General features: G+C 38.5%; 1 protein-coding gene across 24 annotated transcripts in view; it reads left to right on the top strand.

Moving 5' to 3' along the window:
- ENPP2 (ectonucleotide pyrophosphatase/phosphodiesterase 2) overlaps positions 1-19651 on the top strand; it is a 104368-nt gene that overhangs the window by 75176 nt on the left and 9541 nt on the right. For 6 of the 24 annotated variants that reach the window (XM_070630914.1, XM_070630907.1, XM_070630905.1 and 3 more), the window contains 10 exons: positions 1418-1449; positions 2130-2257; positions 4276-4363; positions 4528-4615; positions 5725-5897; positions 8448-8499; positions 15083-15157; positions 16491-16627; positions 17664-17799; positions 18726-18803. In XM_070630914.1, the coding sequence (XP_070487015.1) occupies positions 1418-1449; positions 2130-2257; positions 4276-4363; positions 4528-4615; positions 5725-5897; positions 8448-8499; positions 15083-15157; positions 16491-16627; positions 17664-17799; positions 18726-18803 (987 nt within the window). Of the gene's footprint in view, positions 1-1417; positions 1450-2129; positions 2258-4275; positions 4364-4527; positions 4616-5724; positions 5910-8447; positions 8500-15082; positions 15158-16490; positions 16628-17663; positions 17800-18725; positions 18804-19651 lie in introns of all 24 variants that reach the window. The other 18 variants (XM_070630913.1, XM_070630906.1, XM_008514729.2 and 15 more) reach the window with 3 other exon arrangements.

Raw genomic sequence — 19651 nt, 5'->3', positions numbered from 1 at the left:
AGTTCTCTGGGGTTTATCTGAGCCCAAGATTGCTCCATGCTCTTAATTTTTCTTCATTATCGGAGAACATGAACTTGCTCTGTTTGGTCCTTTGAGGACTGTGGTTTATGAGGCCACAGAGGGTAGAGGCTCAGAGCATGGCTTGCTCAGTCAGAATGCTTGGTTCCCAGTGTGTAAGCCCCCCACCTTCTAAAAGCCCATTGGCTTAGTGAGGATTCTAATGCCACCTACCTCCCAGAGTTGTTGTCAATGACCAGAGAGAAGGTGCCTGCTAGACTCTCATGGAGAGACTGCATGTGGTATGGACACAATTTGGGTTAACCAGTCGTGCTCCCATTATTACTTATTTGCTCTTAGTTAAAAGATGCAACTAAAATTTAACCCCAGTGTCAAATGGAATTCACGTTTTAGCTTTGGATTGCATAGCTTTAGAACTAAGATTCTGAAAACTCTGTTTGAGGTATGTGTATTTATACCGTAGGTATAACAAATATTTGTTTCTATTTGTTAACAAATGCTTATTGAGTGCCTACTATGTACCAGGCACATAGACCAGACCTGCTCCCCTGACGTTTATACTCCAGGGAGGGCTGTACCATGACAGTTGGTATCTCTTCTGAACGCTGCTTTCCTTTTCTGCTGATTTTATAATGACATACTGAAGCAAATTTTTTGAAAACAAAACAAAATCCAGCCAACCTACAATCTCCTCTTTCTCCCCCCAACCCGAAAGGGGGAGCTTCAGATAATATAATCTTGTCCACAGTTTATACACAGCCATCATTTACATAGTTTTGCTTTTAGCTAGTTCAGGGTATTGACTAAAATATCCTTTGTTTGCTGGTAGTGAAAATAAAGGAGGTGCATACATGTGTGGCTGGAGAGGGGCAGCTACCTATGTAATTAGACCCATGATATTACTGAGAAAACAAAACTTTCTTTAAAAAACACAGCTCAGTGGATTAGAAGATTCCTCGCAAAGCAGATGATCACTTGTTTCAAAGATCTGCAGATAAATAGGAAGTTACATTAAAAACTCCCAAATGCCCAGTTTAGTTCCTGATGTTCAATTGCAAATAAACAAAGTCCAGGCTCCAGAGGGACCATATGGGGGAACGTAGAGAAACAATTTACCATGCATTATCTGAGTGCTCTGGAATTCCCTTCCAGAACAGGAGACCTGGATCTAGCGGGAAATTTACCATAGGAATTGTTCCATTGATTTAGCTGCATGTCACTTACTGAGATATTAAATACCCACACACAATTTTACATGTGTTTTAAACAAAACCTGAAGTGATAGCCCTTCTGGGAGGGGGGGAAAAAAGAAAGAACTGAGTCTCTTGCTGCAAAAATTATTTCTCTCAATGATTATTGTCATCCCTTTTGAAATCTTTCTCCTTCTCTCTTTGAACAGATGACCCTAAAGCCATTATTGCTAATCTCACGGTAAGTATTAGAAGTCCCCTGGGCTCTGCCCTTGGAGCAGCTTCCACTGCTCACCTCCTATGTTCACCTCCCCTGCCCTTCTGTCTATTTGTTTCCCTAAGAGCTTTCAAAATTTCTGGCCTCTGTACAGCTTCAGGTTCCCTAATAGTCTTGGCAACAATACGGGCTGAGAATATTTGATCTTTCCATTAGAACTGAAAAGTATTCATTCATAATTAAACAAATCCTTACTCTCTCTCAACCAGATATTCCCACCACCCTGTTCCATCGTTCTCCATCCATGATAGAGATCTTAAAAGCATATGAGAGTGTAATCACACATGTCTGAACATATGCCCTCCTCCCTTCCTACCCCACCTCCCATCTTTTGACTTGAAGCAGTTGGGAAAGGCCTTGAAGTTTTGGTTGCTCTCAGTGATGGTCTCACAAGTCAGGAATGTATCTTAAAAAGTCCTAACTCCTCTCCGATAAACTTCCATATCATCTTCAAAGTTATCTAATCTCCTTTGAACCTAGTTGTTTTCAGCTTGTATTATTCGATAGAGGGATAACAAATTCCACTTATTCTCTAACCAACCTTCGTTTGGCTTAAAACCTCCATCAACTTTCTGGAGAAGGAATATCTAGGACTTTTTCTAGAAGACGCTCCATCTAAACTCCAATTTCCATTTATATTTCAGTGTAAAAAACCAGATCAGCACTTTAAGCCTTACATGAAACAGTACCTTCCCAAACGTTTGCACTATGCCAACAACAGAAGAATTGAGGACATCCATTTATTGGTGGAACGCAGATGGCATGTCGCAAGGTAACCTGGGGACTGGTTGTCCCTGAGTCTCATCTTCATAATCACCTCTTTGATAACTGGAGTGCTATAAGTGCCTGAGCAATCATAAAAAGAAATCTCAGTTGAAAATCTCATTGTTTCCAAAGATTTTGTACGCTAGATAAATAATTAGCCCTGAGACAATACATCTCTGTGTTCTAGGTCTCAGCATCTCAGTGTCTCCTTATAGTCTCTGAGTGCATCTCTGTGTCTGTCCCTTTTTCTCTGTTTCATTTTTTGGATTTACATTCTAGCCTGTATTCTTATTACTTAAGTAAGTCAAAAGTCTGACTGGGACATTGCCTTATCACACTGGACTGATAGGGTCTCAGTTGACAAAACTTAGCCTCCTGCAACGTTGATAGTGGAGATCAGAAAATGTTGTTAATCTTAAAACCTCTGTTATGGTGGGCGTGTTTTATATTGCCTTAAATATTTCAGATGTTTGCCTTCTTTTGAACTACAAAGGACTCTCCAATACTGAAGAGACTATTCCTTACTCTTGAATCGGGTGTAGAATGTGTCTGGAAGCTCTAACCACTTCCAAAGAATTCACCGTAAAAAGTTGATCCATTTTCACGCAGACCTGGGAGCAGCCCTTTCCACTCACTCTTCTTTTTCGTCCTTAAGAAAAGTGTTGTGAATCAGTCTGTAGTGATAATTGGACAACTACTTTATGTACCCTAGCTGGGTACTTTAATGAGTTTACGAGGGAGAGAAGATGATGAGAAAATGGTGGTCCTCTAGGAACTTCTATCCATATGGAACACCTGGGGAGACAAATACATATACATCCTACTATAGTTGTCATGAGGGTATGTAGAGTTAAATATGTAGGAATATGAAGAGAGATACATGAAGACCCAGAAATTATTGAATTCACTTAGAACAGACATGTGGAATCTTTATTAAAAAGTTGTAAAGATGTGACCAAAACAGCTTGGCTGACTACGGCCTCTGCAGGAACATTTGTGTACGGGGCGGCTTGGAAGAAAGAGCAAATTTAGTGCAGTTGATAGGTTTATACGAAGAAAATCTCGTTGAGTAGAAGTTAAGTGAAAGATGAAAACATTTGAGCAAATTAACATAGACCAAAGCTGGGCCTTTTAATTAGCAGAGAATCTTTTAAATTTAACTCTTGCATTGTTGAGTTATTATATGTACATATCCTAAGCTGAAAGTACTTTTCTTAAGAGTGGGGACTCAAATATTTAATTTTTTTATATTCTCCCAAGCACTTTACTTCAGTGCAACGTACCCCATAGGTCTTAGGAAATATTTGTATTAATAAACCTGAAAGTTTTTTGGAAAAGTGCTACATCACACTTAAGCAAAAAATATCTTCCTGTCACAACAAAGAAGGTCAAATGGTTTTGATGTCCGGAGAGTTATGTTTCCATTTTCTATTTCTAAATAGAGATATTGTCTAGGTGAGGCTGGGCTTTTATTAGATATGTCACTATTACATCTGTTAAGTTTACCACTCAGTTATACTCTCTAGTTGCATTATACTGATAGGTAAAGTTGTATGTAAACATTTTTATAGAATACAAATCTCCATTCATTGATTAGACATCACATATTTAAAAAGTGCCTACTATGTGCTTGGCTTTGAGCCTAGTGTTGAGTATATAGAAGTGAAGCAGACAAACATGGTCCCAACATGGGCAATCTTGGGGTGTCGGAACTAGTGAAGTACATAGACAGACAGAATATTACCTGTGTCAAGTGCATTGCTCAGTACAAGCACGAGGTGCCAGGAGGGTACCATGACTTCTGTTCAGAGGTCCCCATTTGTCCTGGGCTGATTGTCAAAGCAAAGACCCTTGGGGGAAATGAACAGCATCATCTTTTATCATCACAGGAATGATGCAATTAAAATAGAGGCAAATATGCTTGTAAAATCTACTTCTTAGAGATGTTTTGTGCACTGAAATTGACTTTTTATCAGAGTGATTTCATGAGAAATCTCGACTGATTATACAATTGTTTCGATGCAGGAAACCTTTGGATGTTTATAAGAAGCCATCGGGAAAATGTTTTTTCCAGGGAGACCATGGATTTGATAATAAGGTCAACAGCATGCAGGTACGATCCTAGAACTGTGAATTGGTTGTTTTTTAGTGACTTTCAGCAGGGATGGCGAATGGTGGTGTGAGTGAAGTTGCACAGTGTTCATAAATAGAGGAAGCGTTGCTACGGGATATTAGCAATGTCTGATTGTTTTTGTTTGTTTTCTTTTCTTTTGGAAGACTGTTTTTGTAGGTTATGGCCCAACATTTAAGTACAAGACTAAAGTGCCTGCATTTGAAAACATTGAACTTTACAATGTTATGTGTGGTAAGTCACTTTTTAAATCAAAACCAATGAGACGATCTTGAGTTAACAGGCGAACTTCCTCAATGTGAGAGAAAGAAATGAGGTGTCTGTTTTCCAGGACCACCTCATCTCCCTGCAAAAAAATGTTGTAACTTGCCCATTGGTTCGAAGGACAGAATGTCATCCCCTTCTAAGGCTTCTTTGTCTTCCTTCAAAGGTTGACTAATGGGGAGTTTTCATAGTGTTGCTGTTGGCAGCCCCTGGCTGATCCAACATAGCATTACAGTTTGACACCACTGGTCAGAGACCTGGTAAAGCAGAAGTTCTGCACAGAGCTTGCTCCCACCTCCATCTCTCACGTTGCAGCCCAGTTAAAGTTTTGCCAGCTTGCATCCTGGCCAGCTATTTATGTGCTCCTAATTATTTTTCTTCCTTGAGCTTCTACTTGCTGAATGAGGACAACTTTTCCTATTTAGTAAGGGAGTGCCAGTCTGGTGGTTAGAGGGGGAGTCTGAAAGTCGGGTCTCCTGGGTTCTTTTCCCATCTTGGCTGCTAGCTTCCCCTGCCCTGCCTCTCAGCTTAGGCAAGTCACTGTGTGCCCACTTGGCAACCATTCACTTGCTATGAAATCAGTCCGTTCATTTCACAGAGGCACTTCAAGGCACAAGGCCAAAGCCTCCTCTTGTCCCCGTACTCCTGTGGAGTGCATTAGAGGGCAGACCAGAGGTTATTTATTGATTATAAGTCTCATTTCAAAATTTGGGATAAAACGTCTCATAGAGATGGAGAAAGGCAGTGATACTGACACTGATAGTCCTTGGGTTGTATCTATCATAGACATAGGCAATAGCTAAGTGAGGACCTATTCCTTCACTCTTTGTTTTTGGGAGTGTCTCTCTCTATGGTCAAGTAATGAACATGGCTATTTCAGAAAGCTGTGGTAAGACATGGGCAGTCTAGAATGGTTTAGGAAGTAAGAAGGCATTGCCTACCGTTTCAATTTGGTTTTACCCAATTCTTATTTGTGTTCAGAGTTTTCAGACCCTTGGAAGGTGAATGGTTTTGACTTCACCATGTCTCATCAAAAAATATTTATAAAGCACCTGGCTTCTTTTCTTTCTTCTTACCAGATCTCCTGGGCTTGAAGCCAGCTCCTAATAACGGGACACACGGAAGTTTGAATCATCTCCTGCGCACTAACACCTTCAGGCCAACCATGCCAGAGGAAGTTACCAGACCCAATTATCCAGGGATTATGTACCTTCAGTCTGATTTTGACCTGGGCTGCACCTGTGATGATAAGGTAGAGCCAAAGGTAGAAATCTTTATGTTTATTATGGAGAAGCTTGTTGAGTATAGAGCAGTGCTGTCCAATAGAACTTTCTGTGATGATGTAAATGGACTATATATTTGCTGTCCAAAATGGTAGCCACTGGCCAAATGTGACTTTTTAGAGCTTGGAACTAAATTTTTAATTTTGTTTAATTTAATTATTTTAAATTGAAAGAGCTGAATGTGGCTTCTGGCTACCAAATGGGACAGCACAGGTACAGAGAATGAAGGACAAAGAGTAGAATTCACGATGCTGTTGTATGGAGTCACAATTCTCAGCCAAAGGCTTTTTCCTTTTTTCAACCTGGATCATGTGTCTATCAGTCATGGTCCCAATAGGAAACAGATGGCCCATGCAGAAGAGGTTTTTAAAGAGAGTTTAAAGGGATTGTTTCAATCATGTTTAATGAGAGGACTATTTACAAAGACTGGGCAGAGCAAAGGGAAGTCAATGAGGGATGGTGAATCACCCTGGGGCTATCAGGGTACCAATCCTAGGTCTGAACAATAAAGGAACCAGAACATGGAGAGAGAGAGCGAGAGAGCTGTATAGGAAGGGAATATGGGATTTGGCAGATGGGTGCAGCAAATACACTGCAACTTGGTAGCGAGGAAGCTGGGGGAGTAAATACCCCCAGTTGTCTTTCTCCTCTAATCTGCTGCTGGTGCTTCCCATTGGTGGAGCCCAACAGAAAGCAAGAGGGCAAGCTTGCTCTTTGATGTGATGCTAGAGGTCAGTCCCCCAGGGCACAGAGCAGGGTAGGGAAGGGTGCAACATGGAAGCAAATAGAGACTACCCAGCACGTTGTGATTGGACAGTTTGAAAACCAAACAAACTGCAAGTGTTAAGCAATAATTTTCTTATTGAATTTTATATTGAGCAAAGACCTTTATAATTGCCAGTCAGTGCTTCTGACAGCAAGAAATAACCAATGTTAGCATACTGAGTTGATGTGATTCCAACACAGGGCAAAGAAATCTGTTATTTTTGCAAGTCTGATTTTATTATGGGTAAATGTGTCTTTCAATTAGAGCTACTGTCCTATCCCCTTCCCCTACCATTTGCTACCTTCTAGGATTCCTAGGGGCCTAGGAGCCAGATATGAGAGGCTCCCCATGGGAGGAATTCAGTTTCCTCTTCTTCTTTACCTCCCTTTTTTACTCCTTCCTACTTTTTGTCCTGGCAAGAACCAAGGAGGCTAATGACTATAAAGGAGGTAATCCTCAGACCTCGGCTGGAGGAGTTGAGTTGCCAGAGTCAACAGGAAGTGGCTTTTGAAGTGGATTCCAAATATAATTTTAGGGGAATCTATTAATTGTATCTTGTTTTCTGAATTACCTTTCTTCTGGAGAACAAGAAATAGTTTGGATATGTTATCTTAGACCATTTTAGAGGAATTCTGGGTTGTCTTCGTTTTGTCTATGGGTTTCTCCAAAAGATTACCTTCCTTTTCTTAAAAAAAAAATACAGACATATTGAAAAGGTATAGAGATTAATAAAGTGAATGCCTCAACACACACATTGTGAGAAAGAAAACATTACAGATTGAGTGGAAGTTCCATGTGTGCCCTACTCCCCTAATTCCACTTCCTTTCTACCCCATAGATAACTAGTATCCTGAATATAGTGTGTATAATTTTACTATGCAGGTCTCTATATGTTTACTCCATACATATGTATCTCTTAAATAATATAATAAGTAATCGTCAGTATAGTTCCCTAAAATAAACTGTGGTATAGTTTTGCATATACCATATATAAATGGTATTTTTATGTAAATGCTGTTATGCTCTATGTATTCTGCAATTATTTTGTTCATCATTATGTTTTTGACATTGATGCATATTAATATGTGAAGCTTTACCTCATTCATTTTTACTGCTAATAGTTAATATTTAATTGCATATATATGCCATAATGATTTTATTCATTTTCCTATTTGAGAACATTTGGTAATTTCCAATTGTTAGCGCTTCCAAACAATGCTGCAATAGACATTATGGCAAATGTCTTCTTGTACACATATGCTGGAGTGTCTCCAGGATGTACAGTGAAGGATAGCGTTGCTGAGCCATAAGTTGTCAGAATCACTGAGTCATTACTTTGCAGCTTTGGAAAAAACAATTTCATAAATTAGTTTGGGAATCACCTTAGTGTACCTAGGAATTAATCTGAAATATTCAGGGAATATTCTAATTAATTTACAAATATGTGCCCAAATAATCATCATTACCAACATGGGAGGTTTCTACCATGACTATCCACAGTTTTAAAGAAAGGAAACAAAGTTATAGAGAGATTGAATAAGGTGCTCACAACCATAGAGTTACTAGGAAGTGGTCTAAAATGTCAATTTAAGATAAAATAGGAATTCCTCTGCAGAGCTTATGATATTGATGAAGATTAGGATCCTGTTTTGGATTTAGCAGGGTATTAAATAGAGAGAACAGTGCAGGAAAGAAAGAATGTTTCTGATTTGCTTTCTTTTCTCTTTTCCTCTTCTGGTTTTCTCACATGAAGAACAAATTGGATGAACTCAACAAACGCCTTCATATAAAAGGGTCTACAGAAGGTAAGGAGTTGATGGAAAAAACAATCAGATAAGTTTTTTCTAGTTTTCAAAAAGTGAAGAGACTTCTCATTTGCTTCATAGTGTAAGCACAATATTTTTTAAAATTCAAATTTGGGTTGCAAAGTGATTTTAATATCCATCTGGCAAAGGATATTGGTTTATCTATGCACACAAGATGCCAGCTGTATAGTAGTCAGAAAAGTTCCATTACCATTTTTTTCTCAATAATTTTTAAGTCCTCGGAAAAACAGACATACCATTGTGTATACGATGTCATAATTTAAGGTGCTGATGGGGACTTCTATGAAGGGAATGGAAGTCACAATTATAAATAATGGCAGCTGGTTCCTATACTGAAGCTCACGTACCTGGAGAGGCAGTGTGCATGTTGTGGTGGGGAGAGATACACAGAAGGAATCAAATCAGAATTCCCTCTCTACTTAAGCATCACCTCGAGACCTAACTCAATCTCCTCTTATTTTACATACAATGATAACATACATATATTAGCCAACTTTTGCAAGCTTGTGTCTAAAAAAAGAATCTCAATGATTTGCACCAAATGTGAGCAATAGTGTTTCTTGCTTACACTTGAGTGTTGTGACTTTAGGTCAAGTGTGGCTCTGCCCCATGTGTACTCTTTTTTCTGGAATCCACACTAAAGGAGTAGCCCCTAGCTAGGATATGTCCTTCTTGTGCCAGAGGGAAAAGAGTAATGGCGGACCATGCAATGGGTCTCAATACTTCTGCATTTGTCACTACCGTTCACAGTTCACAGGCGAAAACCCAGCATACGAAACCAATGGAGTAAGGAAGTATATTCTTTCTACAGGGATGCTGCCCTGCAAGTCACATGGCAATGGGTGGCAGTATATAATTCTTTACAAAAGTGCAGTAAATAATTAGGAACAATAATGCATTCTACCGCACAAGCTCTTCCTTCTGGTTTTGAAATTCCAGAAAATTAGGAGAAAATAGAAGAGGAGGGAAAGACTCCTATGCAGGTTACTACAGTAGGTGGGAGAGCATCTTGTAACAGCAAGGGAATGACTAAAAGTACATGAAAAAGCAGATAGAAATCAAACACAGCATCCCCAAGTCATGCAGTAAAGACCCACATAGTCAAATTCTCCTGAGAGCATTATATGAGTTATTAGCTTACATATGGTTCTGTTTATCATATGTGCTGTTTCCAATCTGATTAAGTGAAGCTTGAGGAAACCAGTAGAAGCTTTTATTTACTTGACTTATTTTCCCTCTTTATAAAGATTTTCATCTTCTTCCTTTTTCCCTTTCTGCATCACCACCCTTCCTCTTCTCTCTTTGATCATAGAACACACAGACTCTTTGGCATGTAATTGGATGAACACAGCTTTGAAGACAGAACTTAGTGGTGGAAGGTACACAAATCCTTCACAAACTCTAGAATTGATCTGAAATGTTTGACCTCTAACCTCTAGCGGACTACAGTGTCCTTATAATTAGAAAAACTGAAACATTGCCAGGGTCAAAGAGTACAGAGTCTCATGATTTGAGTTTTTCAAATATTCAATCACCAAGGCAGGGAAATAATACTGAGATGTTTCTCTTCGAAAAGTCACTAACAAAATAGTTAACTATGATAACTTTTAATGGGCTCTCATGTTTTTGCTGATTCAAGCTCTGGCTATTCATGGTACTAAAATACTTCCGTCTGGGAAAAAAATTCTGCATTTAGTTTGTTGGTGGCAGTGTGACAACACCATTTCCACAACTCAGCATAAACAGTAGCCTCAAACTTCTGAGCCTGAAAATAAGAGGCATCTTATAGGCGAATCACTGACTTTCAAGACTGGAAGGAGAGATAGTTAGTGACCTCACCTCTCCATTGCTCTGCTCAGAGGTGACCCTAAGTGTCTTATTTTAAGATGATTTTACCTCACTGAGGCTTAAAGTGTGTATACTCTTATGGACATGGACTGTAATGGGTAGTTGTTGAGTGTGCCTACGCTGTGCTGGGAACTGATTTCTCTGAGACATTTGGTTCTGTCAGCTATGTCACCAATAGTTTTCAACATGTGACTTCACAGTGGTGACATAAAATATTAAGGGAGGATCATGTTAGCGCATCTCCTTGGTCTGTTCATGACCTAGTGAGACAGGCTTTAATGATACAAGAGAAACTTTAAAGCTATTACATGAAATAAAAGTAATTATATATCATTGTCTAATGTTCAAAGCATTTCCTTGTTTAGATTCTAGAGTGTGTGTAAGCCTTGATATGCTTTCTCCTGTCTCTCTCTCTCTCTTTCTGTCTCTTGGTCTTCGTCTCCTTAAGGGTCCTATCTCAGGGTCCTATCTCAGTCATTTCTTCAGCCAGAGAGCGACATTTTCTTAGTCTGAGTTCTTTCAGGTCTTTATGGTGTTTCTTGGGTCATAAATCTAGTCTGCCGCTTGAAATATTCAGTGTCTGCTTCGCTGGTGAAGAACCGCATGAATTCGAGTCACTGTGTGTGTGACTGTACGTGCGTGTTATATTCAGCGTAATTACTTCTTTCTGGATATCTTTGAATATATACTGAGGCTTTTAAACAATTTTGCGGACCTAAAGTTCTATACAAATGTAAAGTTGTGTTACTTTTATTCCTAGTTTTTTTAAACACACCCATAGGTAGCCAGTTTTTTCAGAATAGACTACGTGCTGTGCACATTCCATTTGTAACATTCATATGTGGCTGTTTTAGTGTCATGTGCCATAAAACCACTCATACATCTGTATAAAGCGTACGTGTAAAAGCTGTACATTCTGGTAGTGAAACAATCCAGGGGATGTTTTAGGTAAAACAAAAGAGAGGTATATTAAATTAATCTTAGGCAATATTTCACTATAAATACTTAAACTCTTATAGAATGAAGTCTTTTACTAAAATGAAAAGAAAATATATCGTCTTCAAAAACAGTGATCTAAACTGCTTGCTAAAGCCTTAATGTTCTAGATATGTGGTGAATTCTGGATCTAATTACATGACTGTTGTTGTTTTGAATTACATGTACATAACGTCTTGGTAAAATTACTGTTCAGTGAAAACTCTTTTTTTGTAAGGCCTTGAATCAATAGATGAATGAATGAACAAAATGAAAAATTTTAAGTCTCTCATAGCAAGCAATTCTGGTACTCTAGCCAGGTATAATTTTCATTGTAAGAATAATTGCACGGTTTATGCTCACCTTAGTCTTTTCTCTATTTACATTGCTATAGAAACGTTTTATATTTTCTTAGTCAGGTTAGCATTCACTATAATCTTTGTGAGAAAAAGAATGAAATATTATTTTAACATCCATATATATTTGTGCCTTTATCATACACAATGAGAAGTTAGTTTGGATAGAAAAATGACTTAAACACTAGTAATTCTTGTTAACTTTAAAGCAAAATTCTAAATATGACTAGATAGGGAATCTCCTTTGTAGCTCTTTTCTGAAGTGTTTCTCAATTTTGTTATTTATGGAGATGTTAGTTGTGCTATAGAAAGAAGGGGATAAATGTGTGTTTCTCTATGCATGTATCCTTGTGTGTCTTCTGGGGAGGACTTGGAAGAAATCAATACATAGGATAATTGTTTATGACTTATAGTAGGATTCAAGATGAATTCGATGGAGTGGACATAATTTTAATAACCTTTAACTACCAATATTCCTTGTGGATATTAAAGTAGAGCATATGCCCTTTACTAAATCACTTCAACTACAACTACTTTCAGTCAAGATTGATCCAGGTGTTTTACATATTTTGCCTCTAAACAGGGCAACATCTCAGTGAGATACGAAGCTTTGGGAGATCAAGCTACGGAATCACAGAGCTGTAAAGCTGAGATGGGATTTGACTCTGGTTCTATATGACACTAAAGCCCTTGTGCTGTCCTCTGTCAGTGCTTCTTCTGAGAGTTGGAACAAAGAGAATATGTCAGGAGAGAATCTCAGTGCATGTCAGGGTTTGGAAGTTGTTTCTGAAGTACTGGATGCTTTGACACAAATTGCTGTCCTCATTAGCTTCTCAGCATGCATGTCTCAGGAAGAACTCATGTCTGGGAGTAGCTGGATTTTCATTCCAATATGCCCTCCACTAGAATAACCCAGCAGTCAGCATCCAGCTGGAGACTTTGCAAAAAGCTGAGGAGAAGAATAATGGACCAGGAGTATGGAGGCCTAGATTCTGGGTACTGCTGTGTAGCTGAATTATCTTCTACAGATCATGAACCTTCAGTTCCTTCCTCAGTAAAATGGAGATGATATTGATCTGCCCAGTCTATCTCTCAGGATTATATTGGGCAGGTCAGGTTTAGAAAGCCTGTTCTTGAGAGTCATAAAGAACAGTATTTTTTAAAAATAAGACAAGCATTTATTTATTCAACAAGTATTTACTAAGTAGATGTTATGTGCTTGGCATTATTGGAGGTAGAGATACAATGGTGAACAAAACAGAAAAATCCCTGTCCTTATTAAGTTCTTATTTTATTGTGAGATTTAGCCAGTTGATGAATTACAACATAGTTTTAAAGGTTGAGGTAAGAAAGACCAGGTCACTGATCAAGGCATTGAATCTAATTCCAGAGGAGGTTGACATGGTTGTAAATGATAGTAGGCACTTATAAGGCAAAGGAGGAGAAAGGTTACAGGAAAAGAAGAGACCTGGGGTAGAGATTTTGTGGTAAAATGTAAGAACATATTATTGTGGGAGTGAATGTTTTAAAAAAACAAGAAAGAGGAGAGATTTTCATGTGGCTCTCAAGTCAGCCAGCTAATCTGTGGGAATATGAATCAGGAAGCTGAGGAGGGAAAAGAAACACAAACTCAAATCTGGATGACCGGATCTTTGAAGATGAAAAGAATGAGCGCTGGGGAAGTCCTCACCACTTGAAAAGATGTGCCTCACAGTATTTTGCCAAATGTGGTATCTGGGGGAGACCCTTGGCCTGTACCAAAAATGCCAGAGACTATTGTAAACAGGGAAATGGGATGTGGAAGAAAGGCTCTGTCTAGAATTCCATGGAGTAGGAACTCAGCCTGGTTCCTACTGGGAAGACATGGGATATACCAGATCCGTATGAAGAAATCACGAGGAACATATTTCAAATATTTCAAAAGCACAGGGTCATCTCCAGGGTGGCTGGTCTCTGGATGAAGAGCTTATGTGTCCAAAGACTGACATTTGAGTACACTCTTGTGGCCTGAGCAGGGACTTTCTGCTCAAAAGAAATGCACTAGATGGCTTGCCCAAGATGTCATAAGGAGTAGCAGAGTCAGGCTGTGACCAAGAACCTGTGGTTCTTTGATACTCTTCTCTGAAAAAGGGAAATCTAAATTTTGATTCTGGATGTTAAAGTTTGTGTTTCTTACTGCAAAGATTAGACGAAACTACTATGCTTCGGAAAGACCCAAGTAGATTCTTTGGGTCAGTTGGGGAACTTGGTTAGATTTTAGAAGACTGTCAAAACCACTACATTTTTTTTTTCTTTCATGTTATGTATAGCCAGTTAACAATCGGGAAAAAGTTAGTCAAGTGATGATATATTTGTGCTCCAACTATGTGCCAAAACTGCAGTTGTGCATAATAGCTTAGAAGCTATGAAACCCACATTTCAGAAGCAAATTGAGTCTCTACATGAAGAGCAGAAGAATGGGTAGAGGAGAAGCTTATGTGTGGAAATCTTTCAGGAAAAAGTGAATCTTAAGATATCTCTTCCTGTCTTGTGCCCCCACTCCCTGTCCTCCTCGTGTCTCTTCCATGAGGGCTGAACTATGTGACCATATTATTTGTCACCCACTTTTGAGTGTGAAAAGAGGCACTGTTAACAATTATGCCAGGGAACAGGCATAAATCAGGACATGGATTCTCCCTGGCTTAGCTTCACATGCTTTGTCAGGACTGTAGCGATGCCACCTCAGCCCCAACTGTGGCATTCCTCATGCTGTGTTCCCAGCACACTCTATAAATATCTCTAATACAGTGCATACCATGTTGCATTTTAGTTATTTGTGCCATGTTTGTCTCTCTCATTGAACTGTGAGCTTTTTGACGATAAGAGTTCTATCTTAATTGTCTTTGTCCAGTATCACTATTCTATAGCCCAAGGCCTGGCACAAAGAAGGTACTCAGCAAATGTCTGATGAGGGGGAGTACATTAACGAAAAATTTGAAGGGAGAGAGGTGACAGGACTGGTGGAGGAGATATGCTGGGTAGAGAGAAAGAAAGGGAATCTCATGTATGATAGCAGAGAGCTGCCAACAACAATCGTGCGCAGAGCCTGCAAATAAATCAGCCTTCATGGAATGGAGTTGTATGCTGAGGAATGCCAAGAACTAAGGAGGACTGGAAGGGGGACCAGAGTTGGTGGAGTCTATAGATTGTTCCAGATTATTGTTTGATGGCTGCTCTCAGGAGGGGTGCTGCATAGAGAAACATGGCTGCTGTTTTGTTGTCCTTTTAATGGATTGGATGCTAGGTTTGCATTTGAGTTTGGAGGAATGTGTTTGGTAAGCATTAAAACTTGAATGATAAAAAAAGAATAGCTTCTCAAAGAATTTTGATACTTCTGCTTCCAGCTGAAACCAGGAAATTCAGAGGCAGCAAAAATGAAAACAAGGAAAACATTATTGGAAATTTTGAACCTAGAAAAGGTTTGGTTTGAGTTTTGAAGGAAAGTCTGACTTGGTTAACTGCCCCCAAGTACTACTATTATGATTTGCTGGCTTTTTATTTGTTCGTTATATTTCATTTATATAATATTATCATATTATGTTCTAATTCTTAGGAGTGGGTCCCAAATTTGGCAGCTTAACCAAGGCTTCTATATTTCCTGCAATGCTGACAAAGCCCAATTACCCAGAACAGGCTTGTGCTCTAACAGTGCGGGCTGCTTTGCCTCAAATCAGCAGTTCTACTTGGGAGGGTCTTGCAAAGTATTCTACAAAGAGTTTTCTCTGTTACTTGCCTACAATGGTAATACTTTAATTAAAGCAACATGTATACATAATTTAATAAGTGATTTCAAGAACTGATTTTCTCTATTAGAAATAACAGTAAAAACTTTTTTGATTATCACTTAGGGAGTTGTGGATTGCCTAAGCCTCAGTCTCTAAATATTTTGGTCTGTAGGACCCCAATTTCCAAGAATCTATGAAAGTTCTGACTTTAGCCTATCCAAAACGGGCAGATCAAGCTCGAGGCATTTATTGTGGGTGTGGAATGAAGGTTTGCATACTCAACACCCATGTCTTCTTTCTATAAGAGTAAGATTTCAGACCTTTTTTTGTTTTTTGTTTTCTAAGAGGCGAGCTTTCTCTTGAGGGTCTGCATCTACATTCTGGGGTCCTAACTGAGTTCCTTGGTGACTGACGACCACCCCTCTTCTGTATTTAAAGGACCCTCTTGAATGCCCACTTATTTTATCTATACATGTTCCTTTAAGTTCTTACCTAAAGAGTTTTCCTCCATGTGACAAACCTGCTTACTTTAAATGCTCATTACTACTCACTTTTTATGCTGAAATAATGCATATCTGAGTTGCAGTTTGCAAATGATGATCAAAGAGTGCCTTCCTCTTAATTAAATCATTGGTTAATTTGATGAGCCTTTTCAGGGGTCAAATGAATTCATTCTACAAAAAATCCAATCTTATTGACTTCTCATTCAGCCGGATCATTTCAAAATTTACTACATATTGTTTCCTTCCTCTACAGATTAAAATTCTTTGTAACTAAAAAAAGCATTAAAATAAGTGTGGCATTTGCATTATAGTTTTGATAACTGTAAGCCTTGACCCGTGCTAAGGTGATCAAATAAACCACAGTACTGTTAGGAAAACTAACTTGATTAAATTAAGGAGAAGGAGCTACCTTATTAATAAATAAGCAACCAAATTGTGGACAACTTGACTCTCTTCCAATATTTCTTTAACATTTGATATAAAGTTTAATATGTGTTTAACCCAGTTAATTTTTTCTTTCCTAGAGAGACACCTCCTCTATGGACGGCCTGCTGTGCTTTATCGGACTAGATATGACATCTTATATCATACTGACTTTGAAAGTGGTTATAGTGAAATATTCCTAATGCCACTCTGGACATCGTATACTGTTTCCAAACAGGTCATTGAGAAAATTGGGTTATATATTCTTCATGTGATTATATTCCTCGCCTTAATATAATGATTGTTTGCTTAACAAAATTTTGTCTTAGAAAAGATTTTAATTTTTCCTGATGAAAGAAATCCTATGCTGGATCTATTGCAAGCTATTTTGAACCAGACTTTATTCATGTTCACTATGATTCACTATGTTCTGATAACTTCATAGTAATATGTTAAATATCAAAGGGAGCATACTAATCCTTTTAGTTTCTTTTACTCTGTCATGGCCAGCAGTTACAGAAGCCAACAACGTTTGGCTGTTTGTTTTAATAGACTTTATTTTTCAGAGCAGTTTTAGGGTCACAGCAAAATTGAATGGAAAGGACAGAGAGTTCCCATATGCCCATGGCCCTCACAGGCACATCCTCCCCCACTATAACATCCTGTTTTTTAATAACGGTTTTATGTTGGGGTTTCAGTTTTGGTGAAGATGAAATTGGTAAGTTTGTATCAGGAATTAGAAAAATTTATCTGGCAGTTGTTTTTAATTTCTGAATACAAATGACTACTTACACTGCCCCAAACACAGCTTCATGTTAATTTGTCCTGTGTGCTACAAACGTATGCTCAGGCACATACTATATATATATGTGTGTGTGTGTGTGTGTATATGTATATATATACAGTCTTTCTTTCTTTAGGGGATATATCTATATTATTTTTCAGAGTGTTATTTTTTAAGCTGTCTTCTATGGAGTCCTATTGGTTATTTCAACAGGGGGATTTCTGCTTTATATATTGTTATTTTACTTAAGACTTTGATAAGAGAGTTCTGCTGCTAACAAAATAAGAGTTTGAAAATTACTGGCTTACTCTATTTAAAATTGAGACCTTTTTATTTTAAGGTCTCAGTTATTTAAGAATATCAGAATGTGAGCTATAGTGAAAGCTGGAGGGGTTTTGCTTCTGGCTGTTGATAGCTGAGCAGTTCCGGCTTCAGTATGTCTCTGTGGGTTTGCGATGGCATTCCTGAACACCTCTGACTCCCCGTGCAGGCTGAGGTCTCTGGCATCCCGGATCACCTGACCAATTGCGTCCGGCCTGATGTCCGCGTTTCTCCGAGTTTCAGTCAGAGCTGTTTGGCCTACAGAAATGATAAACAGATGTCCTATGGATTCCTCTTCCCTCCTTGTGAGTTGTAGAGTATCAGGATCTGACCATTCTAGAGGGGCGTTATTTTGTGGAGTCTGGAGGTGAAACTTGGTATTCAGGATTTCAGCGGTTTTCAGGTTTTCTTCAAGAGGGGTACTCAACAGATCGAAGAGATGAACATCTATGGACTCCTTCCAAAATCATCCAGAAAAGAGAGCAGCTTTCACAAATCCTGTTTTCAGGAGAATTCTAAAGTGTAACAGAATATTCTGTGTGCCCCTTCACATCATTAAATGAGAATCTGAAAGTGAAATAGTAAATCATTGACACTAACCTTTTAAATAATTCTATAGAGATGATCTCTTAAGAATATGTGAAATCCTTTAATCATCTCTCATTCCCTTGATGACACTTTTTTTGAAGAAGAAGAAGATTAGTCCTGAGCTAACATCTCCTGCCAATCCTCCTCTTTTTGCTTTGGAAGACTGGCCTTGAGCTAACATCTGTGCCCACCTTCCTCTACTTTATATGTGGGACGCCTGCCACAGCATGGCTTGACAAGCGGTGTGTAGGTCCACACCTGGGATCTGAATTGGTGAACCCCGGGCCGCCAAAGCAGAACATGTGAACTTAACCACTGTGCCCCTGGGCCAGTCCCTTGATGACACTTTTTTTAAAGTCCAAATTACACTAGTGAAATCAAGGAATTCTTTTACATAATACTTAGTAGACCCAAGACTAGGTAGGAAGGAAAAGCATTGTAAAAGTTTTTGAGAGGGAGCTATGGAGTGAAGTAAAGAGACTGAGTGGGAAAGAAGGTAGGAAATGCTATATAAAGGAGAGAATGAGTAGGAATAAGAGTAGATCTGTTCACTTCAGGCTGCTTGGACCATTTCAGAAGATTACTTCTTGATTGATGTAGACGTTGATAAGTAATGGACACTGTTTGTTTTCCTAATGTTTAGATCTGAGCTCTTCACCAGAAGCTAAATATGACACATTCCTGGTAACCAATATGGTTCCAATGTATCCTGCTTTCAAACGTAAGTCCAATATTTACCTAGTAAATTATTATTTGTGAAAAGAAATATTTCTAAATTTACCACTTACCTTTTCTACCTCCATATTAATTTTAATAATAAAAATGCCTTTCATGTGTTTAACATTTGTAATTTTTGAACATCTTTATGTAAATTCTCTACTGTTAATCCAAAATATGAATCTGTGAGGGAAGTTGGCAGGTTGTTTATCCCTTGTTTATAATTAAGAAATTGAAGTCACAAAAAGTGAGGCAGGTCGTGAATGGTAGAAGCTGAACTTAACCAAGTTTTCCTTCTAATCTGGAGTTCTTTCTATTTCAGTGCTCGTTATATTGGTGATTAAAAAGAGTCTTCTCTGTATTTTGGAGGCCTCTTGACATTTTATAGCATCTATATTTATTTATTGAATGTTACAGTGAAAGCTACCAGCACCGTTCTTGTTTAGCGTGATGGTGATGATATCTTCTGAATGTTGACCCTGAAATCCAGCAAAGCCTAATTGTCTTCTGCATCATTACAGTATTAAATTCAGATAGTTTTAGGGCTGTGAAAATTATCTTAGCTTCTTTGAACACTCGTACTTTCTGTGCACATGACATAAATATTTGTGGATGATAGTGATGCTATCCATGGTATAGGCACAATAAGCCTTGGCCCAAAACAGAGTTCTAGTCCTTGGAGTTGGGATCATTAGCTGTGTGATCACAGAAATGCCATTTAACCTCTCATTTGTGAAATTACAAGATTTGATTGCACGACATCTATGGCTTATATGAATTTATCACTTCATTTGTTCAATGGCCAAAACAATCATTTTCTATTTCTGATAACAAAGAATTCATTCATTCACC

The sequence above is a fragment of the Equus przewalskii genome, chromosome 8 (assembly GCF_037783145.1).
Source record: "Equus przewalskii isolate Varuska chromosome 8, EquPr2, whole genome shotgun sequence".
NCBI lineage: Eukaryota > Metazoa > Chordata > Mammalia > Perissodactyla > Equidae > Equus > Equus przewalskii.
Note: the sequence above shows the minus strand (reverse complement) of the source record. Positions and strands in the feature narration are given on the sequence as shown.